The sequence below is a fragment of the Accipiter gentilis genome, chromosome 5 (genome assembly GCF_929443795.1).
Source record: "Accipiter gentilis chromosome 5, bAccGen1.1, whole genome shotgun sequence".
NCBI lineage: Eukaryota > Metazoa > Chordata > Aves > Accipitriformes > Accipitridae > Astur > Astur gentilis.
Genome location: NC_064884.1, coordinates 17595689 through 17618348, shown reverse-complemented (window position 1 = coordinate 17618348; position 22660 = coordinate 17595689). Strand labels below are relative to the sequence as shown.

At 36.4% G+C, this 22660-nt stretch overlaps 1 protein-coding gene across 7 annotated transcripts in view; it reads left to right on the top strand.

Moving 5' to 3' along the window:
- KIF16B (kinesin family member 16B) overlaps positions 1-22660 on the top strand; it is a 145731-nt gene that overhangs the window by 14366 nt on the left and 108705 nt on the right. For 6 of the 7 annotated variants that reach the window (XR_007506046.1, XM_049800520.1, XM_049800519.1 and 3 more), the window contains exons 2-11: positions 1787-1856; positions 2875-2988; positions 7330-7446; positions 12879-12976; positions 13472-13581; positions 14201-14343; positions 15717-15885; positions 16064-16195; positions 17985-18160; positions 20052-20117. Coding sequence is in view for 6 of the 7 variants with exons in the window: in XM_049800520.1 (XP_049656477.1) it covers positions 1787-1856; positions 2875-2988; positions 7330-7446; positions 12879-12976; positions 13472-13581; positions 14201-14343; positions 15717-15885; positions 16064-16195; positions 17985-18160; positions 20052-20117 (1195 nt within the window). In the remaining variant the exon portion in view is untranslated. Of the gene's footprint in view, positions 1-1786; positions 1857-2874; positions 2989-7329; positions 7447-12878; positions 12977-13471; positions 13582-14200; positions 14344-15716; positions 15886-16063; positions 16196-17984; positions 18161-20051; positions 20118-22660 lie in introns of those variants that run through there. The other variant, XM_049800522.1, reaches the window with a different exon arrangement.

The following is a 22660-nucleotide window of genomic DNA, read 5'->3' as shown; positions in this document are numbered from 1 at the left end:
GACAAAAAAGCAGTAATTCTGGCCCAAACTTCTTCCTGCGTAGAGTCCTTCTAAACTTCCTAGAGGAGCAGGTTACAAATTATATTTAAAACAAACTTTCATAGTAAGATAGACCATTTAATTGAGCCACATTACTTATTATACCTTTGCTGAGTAAATAGTTACAGACAGTTAGAGACTGTTGAGGAAGGAGGATGAATGGTAGCTATCCACAGGCTGCATTACTGTGATGCCAAAATCCATTTCCTACTAAAAAATACCATTGGAAACTTCTTCTCTGTTTTCCTGTTTATTACCTGTAGCTGTATTTTAGTTTTTCAGTCTCTTAAGTGTAGACCTAGTGAAAGCTACTAAGGATGACATGGAAATGACTAAGAGGCATCTTTTAAGGCATGCCTCTAGTATTTTTCTATGGTAGATCTAAATTTAGTTGTATAATTAATACTGTAATTATTACAATTGTGTATTTTATTAGCTTAGAAAATAACTTAATGCATTGATATTTAAATAAGCACTTTTTTTTTGCCTAATCTTTATTCATTAATGTAGAATTTAAAATGGGTTTTGCTTTGCCTTAGAATTTCTACTGGAAAACTGAATGTGAGTAGGGGGTCGCTGCACAGTCAGCTGAGGAACATAGACTTCAGTGATACAGTGCACCACAAGGAAGGAAATGTCCCACTAAAATCCTGAATTTGAGTCTCCTCTTACTCGAAGGAAGAAGTTTCTCTTTTTCATTTTTGGTTGGTGCAAGTGGATATCCAGTAATTGCTGTGATACCATGCAATATGGTAAAGCAGCACTTAATTGCTTTAAAGCCCTCTGCTTTTCTTTGCACCAGTTGAGCACACCAGTTTGTCAGGTGACTTAACACATGGTTTTGGAACAGGCGTGTCTGTTAGCATTTGGGGAGTGATGTTTTGTATGGTGTATATAGCAGTTTTCCTCTTCTGGTTCTTTTTTTTCATGTGTATGTTTTTAATAACACAGGAGGTGTTATGCTCAAGGTTGTCATTCAAGAGCAGCCTGTATTACTTTTATTGACTAAATATAATGGAATCCTATCTCTGTCAAGCAGGTTGATACATGATGATTTTAGACACTAACGATTTTTATGATAGTTTTGAAAACAGTCAGAAACAGCTAATGTGAAATAGAAGCAGGTGCATGAAAACACTGCTGCAGAACTGGACTTTTTTATTCTGGAATCATTGTGCTCTGGGAAACAACAAACCTGTGTAACACTCCCTTGGTAGCAGAGCCTCTCTCCTGCACTGCCGTGATGTATCACAGCTAAAAAAATATGTTGGGTACCTCATTTCTAAGAGTTTTAAGGTACTGGGGTTTTGTGGTTTAAATATTTAGTCCTTGTTACCATGGCTGTATGGGTAAATGGGAACTGCTACTACCAGGATGGTGGTAAGAGGCTGGGGCTTATCTTGTAACATTCTGTTTCGTGGTTCCTTAGAGCCACATAATTGACTTCACTGGGCTTTGGATCAGAGTACTTCAAATTAAGAACAAACCACTTAATTGACTTGCAGAGTCAAACTTCTGAAACAGGTTTCCCCAAGCTGCTGCTCTGTTCCTAGGTGAAGGGATTTGGAGGCAAGCCCAAGCACTTCAAAGATAGCAATAAATAAACGTTGGTCACAACAATTAAAAAATGAAATACAAATTAATTCACTTGATAATTGACTGTGGCAAGCAACCTGTTGAGTGGAAATATGACTGGATGATTGTGATATGTTTTATCTAACGTATTCAAGTCTTGGTTTTTTTTCAGGGAGAAAGACCTTAATGCAAAGTTTATTATTTCAATGGAAAAAAATAAAACGACAATCACGAACTTAAAGGTGAGTAAAAACAATTTAAAAAAGGAAGTCCTAACTGAACAGCTGCCACAATATGACTGGACAAAACAGTGGTGCTCGCTGCACTGTAGAGGACAGCCCTTAGGTTTTAAAATGCAGTGTTGAAGTAATCCTTTGGGGAAACAGGTTAATCTGTTAAGTTGCTGCACCGTGGTTTTCAGAAAACCACTCTATAGGCTGTATCTCAGGTTTTCCTAAGGTTTATCACTCTGGTAGTTACTTAGCTGGAAGATGAAAGCCAACAATAGAAGAGAGGTATGTGCCTGGTAGCTATTAAACCCTTGTTTCATCTGTAGAAGTAGTCTTCTGGAACTCCCGTGAAAATGAACCAAAACCAGAGTACCCATCACTTGCTATAATATTCTGATGGTATATTTTAACATTTCTCTTGGCAAGAGAAATCATGCACAGCAAATAGGTTTTTCCAAGATAGTTTCCAACGACAAATATAGGAAAAGGAATTTCAGTGCGTAGTTTGTTTAGACTGATTCAGATAGCAGTGAATGTTGCTGAAGTATAGTGCTAGCTGTCATGTCTTGAGCATGATGATAGCCTTAAGCAGCAGGTATGTAACAGCATTTTAATTGTGACTCCTCACTGAAATGCTGCTCACAGTGCAAAGGTCTCTCTGGCTGCTATTAATTATATGGGTAGGATAATGCCTTATAATCTGAATTTCATATACAGGACCAATTTAACTGAATGTAAGTATCGTGACAAAAATGTACTGTGGTTATTAGGAGCAGTAAGCTAAAATCCAAATAATTCCTGCTGTGCTGTCTTGTAATGTGACTTATCTTTCTTGCAGAAGGATCCATCTGTTCTAATTTTTTCACTGTTGTGGGACTATAGACTAACCTGTCATTATAAATTTCTAAATGTGTATAGCCTTATGTTAAATTTGCTTTCTGATTATTTATTGTAAAATGTTTTTAATTACTTCATCCAGATGTATTGTACCAGCTGCTTTTTTTTTTTTTTTTTTTTTTTTTTTAAATAGGTACCAGAGGGTGGTACTGGAGACACAGGACGAGAAAGAACTAAGACATTTACCTATGATTTTTCCTATTTTTCAGCAGACAGTAAAAGTCCCAGCTTTGTTTGTCAAGAAATGGTAGGATTTCTGAATGTTAATGATTTTTTTCCTTTCCCTTTTCTTTGGCTTGAAAGCATTCTTTGAAATTTCTTTTCATTGACAGTGCTTCTTATGTAATTTAGAAATTCCCTAGGTACCTGAGAATTTGAATTTTATTTTGTTTTTTTTAACTTATCTAACATTAAGTGCTGTGTTTCCTAATATAGCAGGCTAAATGCCTTCTTTCTAGTTCTTGTCTGATTTGTCTTGTAAGGTCAAGTTAGAAAATTTCTCGAGCACTAACTTTGTTTTTGAAAAGCTTTTTTGAAAAAAATCACTTTTGAGAAACAAATGTATATCTTTAATTCACTTAGATAAAAACATTGTTCTTATGTGGTTGAAGTGGTGGGTTTTTTTGTCCAAAGTTCTTGGTACGCACTGAAGAAGATTCTTCTTTCTCCTCCCTTGAGTATTCAGCTTAGGAAAGGACAAAACTGCCATTCTTCCTGCACACTCAAACCAGAAAATCCAACTCAGAGCTATAGACATTATTTAGATGAACAGATAGGCCCTCCCTGACATCACATTTCATGTGAACATTGAACCTTTTTGCTATTCCACATTATCAAATAAATTTATTAAGTGAAATTCAAGTATTTTGTGATTGCTATCTTCTTTTTTGATTTTGTGGAACTTGGGATCCTCTAAGCTTCAAGTGAGAGTATTTCTTTCCCCTTAAAATAATGCAAGGGTTTGCTGAATACACTGTAAGCCAGTTGGATACATACCTGTTTGGTATGTAGCTCATCTGTTCTGTAACCCCCAAATCAGGGATACTGGTATGTCTAATCTTAAAAAGCCTCAGAATTAAAACTAATAATAAGAAACAATAAGTTGAAGCCAATTTTAAATATATATGAGAAGGACAAGCTTTGCCATTATGTATAACGACTATAATTGTTTGATAGAGAATTTATACTTGAAATTTCTATTTAACCATCAGTGTAAGCAGTAGGTCCTGTTTTTTTCTGAAAGCTTTTTTATTTCACTGATTTATTAGTTAGTGCGTAATCCAAGTATTTGATCATGTATGTTCTTAAACTTTCTGGATTGTTAATTTCTTGATGATGTTCTTTTAAGTAACACAGTTTTTGCTATATTCAGTGAAGTATCAAGCAGTATACATTTATTTGGGCGTTGATGTAGAAATACCCTAATTAATTTAGCACTGTGGCAAATTCAAGAAGTAGTGTATTTGAGCACAATGATTGGAACCCTAGTTTCTAGTGGATTTTTTTTTTTTTAAGCAGGCGGTTCAGGCCATATGGCCTTACTAGAACTTCAGCAAATGCTTTAAGTTGAGCATGCAGATAATTATTTATTTATTTTAATTAAAGCGGCTTTGATCATGTATTTTTCTGCTGTGATTCTAACTTAAGCTTGACATTTTGGTTGTGGTTCTGCAGACACAAAAAATGATTGCCTTAAGTTTGCTCATACAAATCGATTAGGGTCTCAGTTTAATATTACTTAGTTTCTTGAAAATGCGTGTAATTCTCAGTGATAACTGATTGCCATGTTCTCAGTTCTTCCTCATATAGATAAGTACATCTCTCTAAAACAGTGTTAATGATGTATCTATGCATATTTGGAAAAGTCTGCAAAATGTACTATAGAAGTAGTTACATAAATTCTTCTTAAGCACTGATTGTAGGTTAGGTTTATGGATATTTAATTCTTGGATTCTTTAGGTAGCTGTTTCTTTACCTGACTTGAGATAATTCTGGAAAGCTGCGTTAGACAAGATCTCATTAGAAGAATCCCAGGAAGAGAGTCCATTGTGTTGTTAGGCTGTTGCTGTTAAAATGCAGGGTTTTTTCCAGAATCTGAATGTGCTATGAAATAATGAAGTTAATTCTTGTTAAAATAGCCATTTGCAAAGGAAACCTGAATTAATATAAATGGATATCCAAGTTGTATCCTGTGTTGATGTCCAATTTCCACATACAAGTAATAAATTAGTTTTCCTTATTTGAAGGTTTTCCTTATTGGTGCCATTTTGCCTCTGTTTCAGAGTGGATCGGGTTGAGGCAAGATCAGTGTAACTTGCCCATGTCAGGAGCTTACAGAAAAATAATAAATTAAAATGCCCGTATAGGGATTGCTGCAGCAGCCTTGAGCAATGATTTTTTTTTTTTTTGTAAAGCTGTGAGCTTTATGGTTCATAGTAATAGGATGCTAACAATAAATCCTAAACATGGCTTAGATGTCCATGTTCAATATTCCGCTATTATGGTGTGTTCCACAACCCCAGACTGCCTCCTTCATCCTTTACTGACAAGAATGCTAACTTCTCTGGCCACAAAAATATTGTTGTCCCTGTGTCAAGTGTTGTTTTAATGACAATGTGTGAAGCACAATGAAAACAAAAGGAGTTTTCAAACCATGGGAGTGCAATTTCTAAACAAATGCTGCACAAGCTATTGTTTTGCTTGTGTTATTCATTTCATATTTAATTGGAAGGCTTCGTAGTTAAGCTCTTATCAAGTTGCTGCAGAATTTCCAGTTTACTGCACCAGTGGCATAGAAGGGCGTCTTTCATTCACATTCATCTTGCCATGGAATAAAATTGATCTTGATTGTTGGTAATGCAGTTGCCTAGTGTGCTTTGTTCACAATTGTTATATTTTTCCATTTGAAAGGCAGAAAAATAATAAATGGATGTCTGTCTAATACTACATTCCCCATTAATATGACTTGTAGAGGCAAAATATGCTTTAGTATTCAAAAATTAGAGTGGGAGTGGCAATTTACCATCAAGCTACTTAGGTTGTATTCCTGGAAGAGAAACAAAGAGAATTTTGATGTTTACAGCCCTTTTGTGACAAACCAGTGTCCCAGCTGTTTGGTTCTGACAAAGTCCCATCCTAACAATGTCTTTTCTTCTAACCTGTGTGTTAAGCCTCTGTGTTCAGACAACACCGACTGTAACTGTCCTATGTACTACCTCAAATCACTTTGCAAGATATACACAAATTTTTAAAAGGGAAAATGCAGTCAAAACTGTAGTGCATAAAGACTTGGTCCAGATAGTGAGGTAAAAACTTGGACATAGAGAAAGGGAAAATTGGGGAAAAAATAAAGGAGCAGTTACTCAGGAGGGAGAATTCAACTAAGATGCTACTTTTCAAATGGCAAGCAAAAGGCAAATTGTGCTTTGGCTGATCTTTATACTCTTCCTCTTTGAGAAATATAACTGATTACAGCGTTGCAACTCCTTTGCTCAAGGGAAGGTAAAGTTAAGTATTCCAAAGGCATGCTTGCAACTGAGTGTTAATAATCAAAGAAATCACCCAACACTCCTTCAAGGGAAGAGTGGCATGGTTATACTGTGCATGTGCCATTCGCTAGTAATTATGACTTGTACACCTTAGTTAATTTAAACCACATATACTGCAGACTAGTAGCCAAATTATGTGAAGCATGTATGAGATTTTTGAAAATGTCTGGTTTGGGAGACACAGATTAATATTTTTGTTGAGAGAAATCTGCATTCCTTGGCCAGTGGGGGTATGGATGGAAATTGGGTGTAATGATAATGAAAGGTCAGGAATCTGGGAGGGATACTGGAGCCAGTATTGCAAAGGAAGGTGATGAAGGAACCTGGTGAGAGCTGAAGTTATTAAGTGAGAACAGACTCCTGTATTATGGGATGTGGAGGAGGTATTGTGATCAGTTAGTAAATGTTGAGGGCAAAAGAGAAGGGGCTAGCTGATGGAAGAGGGTCACTTACCATATAGAAAACATGTTTCTGTGTTTGCCAGCCTAAAAAGTATTGGTATGTAAAAGCCAGTTAGGGAGGAAATATGGAGAAAATAATGGGCCATTTTCTTACACTTGGTTAAAGCAAAAAGCTAAACAAAACCCTCCAAAAACAGAAACCAAGAAATTGTCAGGATTACTGAAACATTTCCTTGTGAGCAGGGGCTGGATATTTGCAGAACATGGAGAGTTGGCAAAGATACAAAAAGTAAGTAGATATTAACAATAAGGAGAAGTGAATGAAGTATCTGAGATTGCTGAAAGAAATTGGAGCTATAGAAAGAAGGTAGTGTTTTTTGTTCTTCTACATGTCAAGTAGATCTCTGACAGAAAAGGTAGAAAATATACTGATGCAGTGCTGTAAATGAAATATGGTAGTAAAATTTAGTGTTTTATTTGAAGTACTAATTTCCTGTCCTATAGTAAATATCCTTGGTTGATGCCAATAGCTTATATTGTGGTAGTTTATTGTTTAATATTTGCCTTGCTGGACTGATAACTGATGACAACTTTTTTCCCCAAGCTTCTGTTGTCTTAAAAAACTTTCTTTCTTTTTAGGTTTTCAAAAATCTTGGTACAGATGTGCTTAAATCTGCTTTTGAAGGTTATAATGCTTGTGTTTTTGCATACGGACAGACCGGATCTGGGAAGTCCTACACCATGATGGGAAATGCGGTATGTTGTATTTTCACAGAATCATAGAATACCAGGTTGTAAGGACCTCAAGGATCATCTAGTCCAACCTTTCTTGGCAAAAGCACTGTCTAGAAAAGATGGCCCAGCACCCTGTCCAGCTGAATCTTAAAAGTGTCCTTTTTTTTGTTGAATGTGTCCATAATGTCCAACATTGGAGAATCCACCACTTCCCCAGGGAGATTATTCCAAAGACTGATTGTTCTCATTGTGAAAAATTGTCCTCTTGTGTCCAGTTGGAATCTCCCCAGGAGTAACTTGTACACATTACCCCTCTTCTATTCTGTGTGACTCCTTGTAAAAAGGGAGTCTCTGTCTTCTTTGTGGCCACCCTTTAAATACTGGAACATGGTGATAAGGTCTCCCCTAAGCCTTCTTTTCTCAAGGTTGAACAAACACAGTTCTCTCAGCCTTTCCTCATAAGGCAGGTTTCCCAGTCCTTTGATCATCTTTCTGGCCCTTCTCTAGACCCTCTCCAGCCTGTCCACATCTTTTTTGTATAGTGGCGACCAAAACTGAACACAGTATTCCAGGTGTGGCCTGACAAGTGCTGAGTAGAGTGGGATAATGATTATGTCTGCTGCTGATGCCCTTGGTGATGCAACCCAGCATCCTGCTGGCTTGTTTTGCTGCCGCAGCACATGTTCACTCATATTAAGCTTGTTGTCCACCAGGACCCCCAGGTCCCTTTCCACAGAGCTGCTCCCTAGCTAGGTAGATCCCAGCCTGTGCTGCACTCCTGGCTTATGTTTTCCTGGGTGCGAGACCTTACATTTGTCCTTGTTGAACTTCATAAGGTTTTTGTTAGTTCACTCTTCCTCCTACCCAGGTCTTCCTGCAGGGTGGTTCTCCCTTCCGGGAAGTGTCCACTTCCCCACTTAGTTTGGTATCGTTGTCAAACTTCATCAGAGTACGCTTGATCCCATCATTCAGGTCACTTACGAAGACATTAAACAGCATTGGGCCCAATATCGATCCGTGGGGGACCCCACTTGTGACAGGCTGCCAGTTTGAAAAGGAGACATTTAACACAACGCTCTGGGTGTGGCCTGTCAGCCAGTACCCTGCCCACTGCACAGACCACTTGTCTAGACTGTAATGCATCAGTTTCTCTAGGAGGCGGCTGTGGGAAACTGTACTGACAGCCTCAGAGAAATCCAGGTAGACAATGTCCACCACTGGCCCCACATCAACTAAACAGGTGTGGTTTTTTTTAAATCCGTAGCAATGCATTGAAATTGTGATATCGCAAGAGCATGTTTTTATGGAATTATTATTACTGATCCTGTCTGTATGCTACTGACTCCCCATGTATCATACCTTCTAGTAATAATCAGAGGTTTTTAGAAGCTGTTTCTTTTATACGTAGATATTTACATTTGGAATAAGTGTCTTTAAGTGATGCTTTGTTATGTTGGATAAAAAGCAATAATTTTTGTTCAGTAACAAAACCAAATATTTGAAATGCTACCACTGATTTTCTATGCCCAACTTGAGATAAAAAAAGAATATACTGATTTGAGAACATGGATGATCAGCTATTTCTGAAGAGATCTGATTTTTAGACCTCTTTTAAAGGGTCAGAAGATTAAAGTAGGTCCTTGACCCCTGTTTAGAGAAGGCTATCAAGTGAGGAGGGGGATGAGAGTAGTTAAATGTAAGTTTCAGCAAACCATTATGAGATGACACAGTAACTTTCATTTTAAGGATTAAGTCCTGTTGAGCTCTTCAGTGAAGACCCTAGAAGAAGAAGGAGTAGTATTTGGCAGTTTGTGAGTAAAGGATGGGAGTAGTTTCTTGCAGTTGCCTCCATGGCTTTCCAAGGACAGAAAGAACCCACTAAACTGTTGGGAGTGGAACAGTTTAAAAGGGCTGACTGATGAAGCCTGTTTGCCAGGCAGCCTCTACAGGTTTCATTCTTTAATACTTGGGTAAAAAAAATACATCATGTCTTCTCCTAGCAGAATTGAAAAGGAGGATATTGCCACTTGTTCTTCCTTAGATAGATCCACTCTTTTGAAATGTAGCAAGATTGGCCACTTTGCACCTCCCTTAGCTTAGGAGAGTTAATTGGCTGTAAATCTTTTTCTTTCAGTTGTCACAGAGTAAGTAGCTTTATATTTAACTTCAGTATGGTAAGCAGAATAGACTTTTGTAACCAGAAAAGATCTTATGACCTAGATGTGGATTTCTATTTCAGAAATTTATAAAAGTGACATTTTTATGAGACTGCCTCACTATATGTAATGACCATAATCATCAAGACATTTTGCAAATGAATAGGTGCTGAAGTTTGTTTGACACTATTCAATAATAAGAGTCTAATCTTCTTGCCATGATACATAAATACTTTAATCTGGCTTTATACAGAGTGTGTATAAAATATACTCAGCTGCCAAGTTAAATGCTTGAAAATTGATGGCCCTGTCAGAGAGACTACAGTGCTATAAGAAAACTTGAATTGAAAATAAATTTTCTTTTTTCCCTACTTCTCCTTAAAAAGTATGTATTCTATTCTCATTTTGCTTTTAATATCTGCTGTTCTTGGCTCTGGAAAGCTGCTTCTGCAATACTGTGTGCAGCAGTCATTTCAAGAAGTATGTGGACCAATTAGAATAAGTTTTGAGCAGAGGAACTGAAATGATCAGAGATCTATAAAACATGATCTATCAGGAAAGTCAGACTTGTGTACGCAGAGAATGGAAGACTGTGGAGGAACAAAAGTCTTCCAAGACGTGAAAGGCTGCCGCAGAAAAGAAGGGCATAGTTTGTTCCCTGTATCCAAAGTAGATGGGTAAGAAACAGTACATTTACATTGCAATGAGGAGTTTTCTGGTTAGATAGCATAGAAGGAAAACAGGCTTTTAATGAGAAAATTCAGCTCTGGAGTGAACTACCTATTTTGGTTCTACAGATTTCCATGACTGGAAGCTCTGTAACCCAGAAAAAAACACCTGTCAAAGATGTAGTTGATCCTGCTTTTGAGCTGTAGGGGGTGAGAAGGGAGAAAATGTTTAAATATAGTTTCTGATAAAGAGTGTACATTCTTTAAGAAGTACATTTTACTGATAAAATATACTGGGAGCTATGTGTTCTTCTTTTCTCATCACTGTATTGCTATGGTTGATGTTACTCAATTAGAGCTATTATTTCCTATTTTAAGACTCTCTTTGCAGTTGTTAAATTATGTCAGACACTAATGACTTGCCTAAAACTTTGTGATGGATCTTTCATGTTCTTTCCTTAAGCTTTAATTAAAACTGTTCAGGTCTTTCTAAGCATGAGATGAAAGAAAAGTCTTTTTCCTCTTCCTGTGTTTAAAAAAGAAGAAAAACAAAAAAGTGTGTGGGAATTTCCAACACTGAACCCTGAAACTTTATCTGGAGGTAGGGATTGATACATATTGGGAAGGGCTGCTTGCTCCTCTGTTACCAAAGGCAACTGTCTCAAAAAAAGCCTAATTAAGCTGCCAGTTTCTCCCTTTATCTAGGGGTTATTTTTTTTTTTTTTAAGCCAAGGTGTGGTCAGGTGAAGCACTAGGTATGATAGAAGGAGAGAATAGATTATTATTTCAAAGAATGAAGCCTGGTTTGAGAGGGACAGAGAGGCTCTGATTAAGAGGAGGAAGAAGCTGGGAAAGGGCAAAATGGAGGGATAGAGTATGATTAAAAAAAGACTGGATGGTGAATTGGAAATTATATCTGGGCAAAGGAAAGAGGAAGAGAAGCTCAGAGATGGCACCTGGAAGAAGATTGCTTGGACAGAGAATGCAGGGGGAAACGGAAGAATAAGGACAGAGGGGACCAGCATGGGAGCAGACTGGAATAAGCTTGGGCAAAAGGGGTCAGATTTTATGTGGGGGTCCAAATAGAAGAGAAGTCTTTACCCATGAAGCACTCACCCTCCCAGAGTCTGGTGCACAGGAAAACCCTGTCTTCGACTTTTCCTGCTGCCAGAATCTCACCAGGCAAACTCTTGGGTGCCTGGAGTGCATGGGCTATGCTCCTGTGGGATGTTTGGTCTGGTTTGTCCTAATTTGCCTCCTGCATAATTACATGCCCCCTAACTCTAAGCAAGAACATTTCTTGCCTTCATGGTGCATAGAATTAGAATTAGTCCCTCTCATCAAATCTCTTATGCATTTTTGGGCTGGAGGCAAATTGTAGCTGACAGACTGTTTTGTAAGCTACTTCTGAGTTTTGCAACTCTGAGCCCAAAGCTCATCTGTATGTATATGTCCTCTCCCTTTACTCCTGGGAGCCACATTCACTCATTTCAGTTCTGAAGGAGTGTTAGCTGCTGTCTTCCTGAAGTGGTGGGGAGGAGGTGTGCTCAGCAGGTAGCTGGGCATCTACCTAATCAGACTCAGTGGGAATGGGGCAGCTGGGAGCAAGTAGCCTCTTGTCAGCTGAGACCAGAGCTGCGTGGCACTCTCCTGTTCCTCTGCTGCTGGGGAAAACCCTGGCTTTGACTTGCTGCCTTGCTGTTTGGCTGGAAAGGGATCTCCCTGGAGCAATGGGAAGAGGAGGGCTGCGTGCTAAGTCTGGATATCTTGGCAGCATTAGCTGCTGCCTCAGTCAGACACATGTTTGACATTGGTGGTGGAGCAGCAGCCTCACTGGGATGAAGCTCAATTCTCAAGTGCCAGCTTAAACGAGAAGATGACATCCTGCTGCTGCTGGCTGCTGTGTTAGGTGAAGTGGCAAGGACCCTGTAATGGATAGTGGCAGCCCTGCTAGTAAACTATGTAGTCTGATATGTGAGAAGGAATATGTTCTTTCAGTTAGCTTTATTAAACCGACCGAGCACTTTATGCGTAAAAACTCTTTAACGGCAGAGTCAAGCATTCAGAAGTTAAATATAAAATTTAATTTGGCTGCATTGTAGGATACAGTGAATGTAGTTTTAACATTGTTATTGCATGCCAATTTATCCAGAGGACCTGCTGAATCTTTCAAGACAGAAAGGACTGTGAGCTGGGGATTGGGGTTTTGAATGAGAGTGGCTCATGGATGCATATATATGGTTCTTGTCCCATTTAGTGAGATGAGGTGGAAGAAGTTATAAAAAATAGTATTGAGATAAGGCAGTCCATATGTTGCTCTGAGGAGCCAGTTTCTGCCTTAAGCAGTTGGGTTTTTTCGAACTAAATGAGAAGGGCAAAGTATATCCCAATAGCAAAGAAATGGAGCTAGTATATACATCCCAACACACACACAAGGATTAAAGTGGCAAGGTAACTGCAGTTAAATAAAGGGCAAGAGAGTATTTGTTGAAAAGATTTGATTTTTTTTTCTTTTTCTTTTCCTTTTTCTGGATGTTGGAACTCTCAACTAGTGATCTTGGGGTTTATTTTTCAAAATATATTGTGTATGTGTATATAGCCTTGGAAATAAGAACTGTTGTTATTGCAGGGTGATGCAGGTTTAATACCTCGAATTTGTGAAGGATTATTCAGCAAAATAAGTGAAAAAACAAAGCGGAATGAGGCATCCTTTCGAACAGAAGTCAGGTAGGTCTTGGTGTGTCCATAATTTGCTGATTATCAAAGTTGTTTCAGTTACAACCACCCTGTTTCACTTTATCTCTGAGAAAAGTGTGTGTTTTTCAAGTAACTTTCCATGCTTGGCCTCAGTCCTATAATTGATTTTTGTTGGCAGTCATAGTCAAAATGCACAATGCTTCTAACTTCAATCCAACAGCTGTGCATTTTGGTTTATTTAAATGATAGAAAATGCCTTTCCTAATGGACAGCATCTTCCTTATTTTTAGGCTTTATTTCAGGCTGACATTAGGAGATCTTGATCTTGCTAATGTCTGCTTCCTTTCTACTTGCTTATTACTTTTTTCTTATGGTACAAGTACACTGTAGTCATTACTATCTTAAGCCAAATTTGGATCCATTTGCTTCTCAGGGCATCTTGCTTTCAAACACAGTGTTAACATGGCTTTCCTTTTTTTAAAGACTCTTGAATCAGTCAGTGGTTTTCAAATCTTTTTCTTTCAGTTATCTGGAAATTTATAATGAACGTGTGAGAGACCTTCTCAGACGGAAGTCATCAAAAACTAATAATTTACGAATACGAGAACATCCAAAAGAAGGGCCATATGTTGAGGGTAAAACAACTTCCAGTGTTTTGCACTGCATACTTTACTACCTTTATATATTCTAAAATGTCATCTCTAATTGCATAGGGCATTTTTATCTTTTAAAATATAAATGATGATGGATACAGTTCTTTTCTTTGATATAAAAGCATTAAAGGAGAATAGCCTCTCATTTTGTATCCCCATGCACTTTCCCAATTCTGAGATTATTATACATACACAGTTTTTATCTGTAAATTTATAACACAATTTTAAGTAATGTTAAGAGATACAATTGGTTTTAAGAATTTGTTGACTATAGTTTGTAAATCTTTAATGTTTAGGTGGAAAAAACCTATTAGGATCTTATTGTCTTAATTTGTCCTCTGCCAGGGAAGGTTCATGTCTTTTGAGGGGTTATGCTTATGTTGTTGCACTAAATACTTTAGTAAGATTGCATTTTTTTTTCTTAATTTACTGTAAATGTGTAAGTTCTCCATTGTTCACATGAAGCCTCATTCCTTTCCTTAAGTGATAAACAAGTATCACAATAAACACTAATTGCAGCAATACTTTGCAGCAGTGAGGGTAATTTGAATCATTTTCAAGTGCAAGTATGAGCATACTGTAACACTCTGCTTTTCTTTAGATTTGTCTAAACATTTAGTGCAAAATTATACTGATGTAGAGGAACTTATGGATGCAGGAAATATAAATAGAACAACGGCTGCAACTGGAATGAATGATGTCAGTAGCAGGTCGCATGCCATTTTCACAATCAACTTCACTCAGGTAACAAAACCAAACCACCTGTCTTAATATGTATTTACATTCAATAATTCACATGATAATTAAAAAATAAGGTTGTCAAATAAGTAAGTATGGGTACATAATGACTATGTTGTTGTTTTGTGATGAGGAAAGTTAAAAGTGTGAAAATACTGTTTTGAGAATTATGTTTATCAGTGATTATAATCTTTAAAATTTACAGTGTAATGTAATTACTTAAAATGATGTTTAATAGATTTTGAGGAGATAATTATTGGGAGTTCAGGCTGAATAAGAGTTACCAGTGCCAGTGTGTTTCATGATGCTCCTGTGACAGGAGTGGGCGAGGAGCATGTTGTGTGAGACTTCAGCCAGAGGTGAACATGGGCTAGCTTTTATGCTCTAATGTTATCCAAAGTTTACAAAAAACCTGTCTCCATGGCCCAAATCGTAGAGTGTAGAAATGTTTTCTGAGTGTTTTCTTGCTGACTCTTCCTCTGTTAGTGTTGGAAACCTATTTATATTCCTTGATTTACTGACGGAATAATGGAGAGGTTTAACATGTTTTCTCAGACTGTAATAATCTTTTTGTTCATATGCAGTAAAGTCCTTTTCTAATGACTCCTGCTCTTCATTGTTGTTTTTGGGGGGCTTTTTTAGATAGTCCTCGGATAACCTGCTAGATGAAGAGAAGGTAGCATAGAGGTGGTTCGCTCTCATGACAGAACTTTGCATGCCTCCCCCCAAAACCGCACACACATACAAAATCCCATGCACCAGCTGTTCACTAATGATAAATTGCTCATAACAAAGCTTTCAGAAGAGGATGAGAGGCAGCCAGCAAAATGTTTTGTTCTACTGTTGTACTGTAAAAGTAGAAGAAATTTTTAAACAGGACAATCTGAGTTGATTCATATGAATTAAGATAAAAATTGAGAAGAAGCCTCAGATAAAATAGTAGAATGAAATTGCAATTGCTACTTACTTTAACATGGAGGCAGGGGGAGAAATTGAGTGTAAATGTGTCTGTGTATGCTATAACTTGTTGAAAGCTAAATATAAATATTGAAAGCTTAATAAAATGAGTACAGCATGTGTTCACTGTGCATCTTGTAAATACCAATTCACAGTTGTTAGTGCATATGCATAAGTGGCTAGAAAGTTGCAAATATTACAATTTAAAGCAGTAACTACTTGCTTGGGAGTTATGCAGCGATTAATGATCAAATGCCTTTCTGTGACACCTCTAATGCATCTGTCTTCTGAAGCTCTGCTGTTGTAAACAAGTTAAATTCAATCATGACATGAAAAAGGCCTCTAAGTTGTATTCAGCAAAATTTCAGAATTTTGTAGCTTAACATACTTTTCTTTGTGGTGTTTTTTTTTTTTTTCTGTAGGCTAAATTTGATTCCGAAATGCCTTGTGAAACTGTTAGCAAGATTCATTTGGTCGATCTTGCTGGAAGTGAGAGAGCAGATGCCACCGGTGCCACAGGGGTTAGATTAAAGGAAGGAGGAAATATTAACAAATCTCTAGTTACTCTGGGAAATGTAATTTCTGCCTTAGGTATGTCTCTGATTTTTGTGCTTGTCTGTTTTGGATTTTTTTTTTAGTCATTGAATACCTTTCTATTTATTTACTTCTGTTCATTTTTACTTACACAAATCGTGGCCTAATGCACACCTTTTTTGAAAATGAATGAAAATATATAATTGCTTTTTTTTTTCCTGCCTCCACATCACAGCTGATTTATCTCAGGATGCAACAAATCCTCTTTCAAAGAAGAAACAAGTATTTGTGCCTTACAGGGACTCTGTGTTGACTTGGCTGTTAAAAGATAGCCTAGGAGGAAACTCTAAAACTATAATGATTGCCAGTAAGTGTCTTTAAATTACTTTTTTTTGCATCCTGAACAGTGTATGCTTAATAGGAGTGGCTGTAAATATTTAGATTCCAGATGCTTTGTTAAGGGAGAACATTGTTTACACATATTAATGATCTCTTTCTTTCTGAGTTTTCTAGTGACACTCTGCCTCTGCCTACACTCTGCTGAACATCTCTTCCAGCAATAGAACTATATAGGGTCTCATTGTGTATATGGGGACAGTCTAGTTGTTTAGTAATGTCATAAACAATAGCAGATATGCCTCCTGAATTTGAGAGCTTTGTTTTCATCTGCAGATTATCTATTTGGGTGTACTCAACATGTTACTCAACATGGTTGAGTAACTTGGTTGGTTTTTTTGTTGTGTGGTTTTGGTTTTCTGTGGTTTTTTGTTTGTTTGTTTTGTTTTTTTCAGAGGGTTTGGGAAGAGAAGTTTTAGAAACACAATGAGCTTTCAGTGCTTATATTAATGATTACAGTGCCCAGCTGCTTTTTCAGCTACTTCCTCATCTATTAACAATGCTTCTGCTAGGCAGAGCCCTGATGGTTGATCTTTTCTGACAGTAACTCTGCTGGTAATGTAGTTGAATTGCCTAACAGAGCCTGACAAGTTGTCTGGATACGTTTGGCCTGCCTTTTCTGTAACTAAACAAAAAAAAAAGCAGGAAGATAATCTCAAACTGTAGGAAAGGCTCCTATAAAAATACATCCAATTCTGATGTTCATATTTCTGTAACATATCATGACATTCTTCCAGAAAGAGAATAATTGAGTAGTGGAGAGGAAACAGTAGATAAAGTAGGGAAGTGATAGTGAGCTAGGGGAAATATAGTCTGTTGCCAAGTGCATCTACCCGGATTCGGGGAGTCTTTACCACAAAAAGAATATTTATTACTATTGAGAGAATGAGGAAGGGCAAAATATTTTTGATATTTGATTATTTTTTCAGGTGTTTCAGGTGTCTGATTCTCTGGGTCTCTTGTTCAGTTGGATTATTAAGATTTCTGGTCCCTCATTTCTGCATGGTGTTCTCTTCTGTGTTTTTGCTCATCTGTTTCGATGCAGTAATTGTGTTTTTAATTGGGACCATCTTGTATATTGTTAGGAAAATTAAATGAAGGATAGCATTAGCACTTTCATTTAAACTGGTTAAGTTGCCTGTAAAATAATACTGGTTTCTTTTGATGCATCAAATGGATAACAGGTCTGCTTGCTGCTGGATGCCTGCAGCTCAGCAGAATGGCTAGGTTTGTAAATTATAGAAGCTCTTCTCTTGTTTTGGTTTTCATGTCTGCTTTTTGTTTGAATGATGTTTAATTTCCCTTCAAAACTTGGACTGAACCTACTGTGTTTTTACCGGAAATGACTTTTCCAGTCAATGATTACATTGATACTTATAAAATACTCACTTTTTTTCCCACTGTTCTTGTTAAAAATTTGCAAGAAAGCCTGAAAAGTATTCATATAGGATGTTTATGCTTACCAGAGAAATGTAAACGTTAAGTAGATTGACAGCAAGATTTTTTTTACAATGCTTGGTTGTTGGACCTGGTTATTCTAATATGCTAGTCTAATACAGTGCTTACTTAAGCAAAGTTATAGTGACATGAAAGCAGTGGAGCTCGGTGAATAATTGGAACAAATGGTAGCCATACTGATTAATCATATATTTCTGTCTCTTCATCCACGTTTAAGTTTATCTGACTTCTAAAATATAAACTAACTTTACTAAATTAAACATATGATGCTAGATAAACTGTTTCTGATTTCATCTCCTTAGCTATTTCACCTGCTGATGTCAATTATGGAGAAACGTTAAGTACACTTCGCTATGCAAATAGAGCCAAAAACATCATCAACAAGCCTACTATTAATGAGGATCCTAATGTCAAACTGATCCGTGAGCTGAGAGCTGAAATAGCCCGATTAAAAGCCCTGCTTGCTCAAGGGAATCAGGTTAGCTTTACTTGAAATTTATGTATAATTTTCCTTGAGTTATAACATCTATTTCTAGAATGTAATGAGATAATTATCTTTCATTATATTGATTTGAGTAAACAAGCTCTATGAGGCTATGAATGAATATTATTTTCCTGATTGAATCAGTTTCCATATGGCCAGTAGATTACCTCTTTTAACATAAGGGGGGAAAAATTGTCATCCCAAAGCTTTTAGCTTTCTCTTAATATAATCAGAGCTTGATTGCAGTGTGTTGTGCAACAGGTAGTCACCACAACATAAGGAGACCGAGTAGTCACATATTTCCTGGGTCTAGCCTGATGGACTGAAGAGGTACTTTATCTAGTATCTTAAAAGAAGTAGAAGGTATAAAGTATTTAAGATGCATAAATATAAAAATGTAGGAGTATTGGAGGGTTTGAACAATAAGTTTTATTTGTGTTTGGCCACACGGTACATTAGAAAGCATGTAACGTGCTAAATATGTAAAAGTATTTTCAGTAAGAAAACATGTGTGTTCTTCCCTTTTGCATAATTCTCTTTCTTATTCTTTTATCAGTATTAGCCACTATAAACGTTTGCAGCATAAGCTCAGTTAGGCTTAATTTCCTCTCTGTTTCCAGGATGGTGAAACCAAGCTAACAATAAGGAATATGCAATCTGCTCAGGCCAGTTGTCTCTTCTAAATAATGTCACTTGGGACTGCTAGATTTCATACTTGAGCCAATGTGATTTATGGGTATCTGAAATGATACTTCAGATTTATTTCTAGAACTATCTAATTTTATTTTAGATAGGCTATGCAATGTGAAATTTCAGTTCAGCATAGACTTTTTTTTAATAGAAGGCTAGTACTTCAGCTAGATTTCATGCTATAAAACATTTGTTGATAAAGGAGGTGGGACCACACTTGGAAGCAGTAATAGATATTGTAGATGATTGAAGTGGTGAGCTCTGCTTTTGTTACAAACAATTAGAAAGCTCTTTATGGGGTTGAATTACTCTATTATACTTGTGTTTCTCCCATATTCTTTAGGAGGGGAAAATTAATTTATTTTCAAAATATGGTTTGATTTAGAGTTGGCAAAGTAGATGTAACTTGGACCCCTTTGAAGATCTAATGCTTTGACCTAATTCCAAGCTGTAAAACAGTGGATACCACAAAATAAATCTGTTTCAGTCGTAGGATGTGATAGATGTTTGTGTGGGAGACAATAGAAAACTTGCTTCAGTTAATTGAATTTGTGATGGTTGGTAAAACAGCAGGTGGTGTTATGTATGCACAGTAGAATATAAATCTCTGTATAATTTCTTTTGTGGTTTTCCTTTATATTCCCAGAGTACTGTATTGCAAATGCTTCTGTAGATCACTGAAAATACTGGTTACCAAAATATAGTGCTGGATTCAGTGTAGCAGGTCACATAATAAGTATTGCTTGTGTGTGTGCGTGTTGTATGGTAGTTTTCCTTTTCTAAGGCCAGCTACCTTAGTTATATTTATTAAAGATAAGCAATATGCATATGTATTATAGCAAAATGGTTAACTATTGGTGCATAATAGATTTTCATGTTTAACAGAAATATAAAGATAGATGTATCAGGAATTACCAGTTATAAACTTGTGCGTGGTTTCAGCGTCTGCATGTGTGTGACCATGTGTATACATAGTAAATGAAAATAGTACTCTCAAACCAATGATTTGTATTTGAAATATCTGCTTTGACAAGATTTTGATTATTCTGCTTACAGTATTTCAAGGTAAAATGTTAGATTTTAAAATTTCATCCCTAATAATTAAAAAAGTTGAACAATTGCATTTGATTCCACCAGAAATTGTTACTTTTTTCTTCCCTTTTTTTAACTTGATGTTGACTTTTTACAATTTTAGATTGCACTCTTGGATTCTCCAACAGCTTTAAGTATGGAAGAAAAGCTTCAGCAGAATGAAGCAAGGGTGAGTTATAATTTCATAAAACAGTTTTTAAACAAAAAAAAAAGGAAAGGGGGGGTCTGGATGGAAGAGTGTTGGTAATTTTCAGAATATTTTTTTTATAACTAAACTTTCTCCCACCAAACAGCATTGTCTTGGTGCTTTTTTCAAAAAAAACCCCACCTATGTGTGAACTTGTAATTTTGTTACTCTACTAATGTTAGATAAAATTGTAACTAAGGGAAAAGTATATCTTTGATATTTATATAACAGTTTTATTTAATGAAAATATTTGTTCCCAGGCCAGCTTGCCTTACTTAAAATAGTATGTTTATAAATAGAATAGAGAGAGAAAAGCCACTAAATCAGAGTAGTCAGTGACCACAGTAACAAAGCGTTCAGTGCATAGAAAATAGAGTAAAAGATTTGTGGGGAAAATGTTCAACACTTTTATGTTTTCAAGTAGTCAATAACTTGTGTTGTGGAGTAGGTTTTCAGAAAATTTCAGTCTTTAAATCTGGTATATACGAATATGGTCAGTGCCTAATTAGCTGTCTTTTTTGGAGGGGTCTAAGATCTAGGTGTACTTCATAGTGTGCCTCACAGCAGGTTGTTTTAATAATCTAGCCTACTGTAGAGGCTGGGTAAAGTTCCCAGACAGTTTAGATATACTCATAGGGTCCAAAATAATATAGTTATAACTGTACTCTCATTTCTCTAATTTACAATCTTTCATTCTATATTCTGTCATTCTATGTTAATTCTCTTCTATATATTTGCATGTTTTTAAAGCTACTGCAAACTGCTTTAAAAAAAATAGTATTACCCAGACTTTGGAAGAGGAGAGGAAAGAGGAAAGTATTTGGAATCATTCAGCTACATGACAGCAAATATTTAGTTCTGAATATAGTCAAGAAGATGCCAATCAAACATAGATATGATGCCTTTGAAAAATAAGGGGCTTCTTATCTGGTTTAAATTATAAGGTTTACACTGGTGCTGCTTAGACCTTTACAATTAGAGAATAAATGCATTGCTTCGAGAATCCTGTTTTGACCTAAGTAATTTGTACAGTATCTGTCTGTGCTTTTCAGGATTCCCATTGGTAACACCAATTTTAAAGACATGTTGAAATACTTTTCAGTGAAATGATACTTTAAAAATAAACATTGTGACAAAAATGGATGAAATGTATGTATTAGTATGAACCATAGCTGCAAAGTAGACTCCAGGCTTCTCTATAAACCAAGTTTTTGGTAGGATTGCATACCCTGTAGTATATGCAGGAATCCTTACTGTGTTGTATTCAATAATTAAAGTAGGACCTGCATAAATGTAGTATGAGCCTTCAGTTGCAAATTATTTTTTTCATATTCACACTAGGTTTTAAAAAGTTTTTAGCTGAGTCAGAGATGAATGATAATATTGTTAGTACATGTAGAGTGCTTTTATTTTTGTGCAGAAATGAAAAGCTTTTATCTAAGAGTAGCTGAGTAATATAAACTGCTGACTATATGCTAATTAGAGTATGTTATTCATGCTCTGACAGTAATCACTGCTTGTCCTGCTCAGAAGTGTTGGCCCCTCTGTGTGGGGAGTATATCGAGCATATTTTATTATCTTTTGTCAGCCTCATTAGAAGGTTATGTGATTACTATTCATGATAATTACAATAGACATAATTACTGAAAATTCTTAGTAGATATTACAGTGGTTATAGCTTTTTTATAATTGAGTGAGTGCATTAATTACTTTGTTCATACAGATCTGAAGACTTTATCGCCATATTTAAATTATCTGACAAATATATGGTGGCTTTCTTTAATGAGTTGATTTGTCCTTATAGAAGAACAATTTTTAAATTGTTTCTGAGGAATAAAAATTGTTGTGGTATGGTGAATAGACTTACAATAGACCTTCTTCATGTTTTTCTTTAATCTTTTCAATTATTTTCTTGTTTTAACATTCCAATTAGCAGCACTAGGAATGATAATGATGCATTGAAAAATGTGCTTACTTTTCTTTGTTGAAATCTTGCGATACAGGTGGAGATGAGAGAAGGTTCTTTAGTTCTCATTGATTAATTTGCAGCTGATCTGCAAAGACAACCAGGAAAGTAGGCTGCAGGTGGCAAATGTGGAGATGTTTGGAGGAACTGCATTGAAGACTTTTTTTTCTACAGTGGCTTTATATGTGAAGTAATAAAGGGACATAGCTGTGGGTTGGTTTTTTCCCAGCTTTTGTGCAGATGAAGTGAATTCAAATAATAAAAGTTTGTGTATGTTTTTAAAAGTCTATGTATTTAATTCCTGCACAGAATTCTGGTGATTTAAAAAATGAAAGTGTTTGTGTGTGTGTATATTTTTATTTGATGTGATTATGATTCCAAGTCAGCCAGAGCTTTGAGGTGGGTCTAACTGAAGCACCCTCTATGCACTGCTTTCTAAAAAGTCTGAAAGGCTCTGAAATGAAAAGAAACTTTACTAATACAGAGGTTATGAAAGTTAACTTACAAGATGGACAACTGGATGGGTATGAAAGGCAGTACAAAACCTAAGCTTCTATCA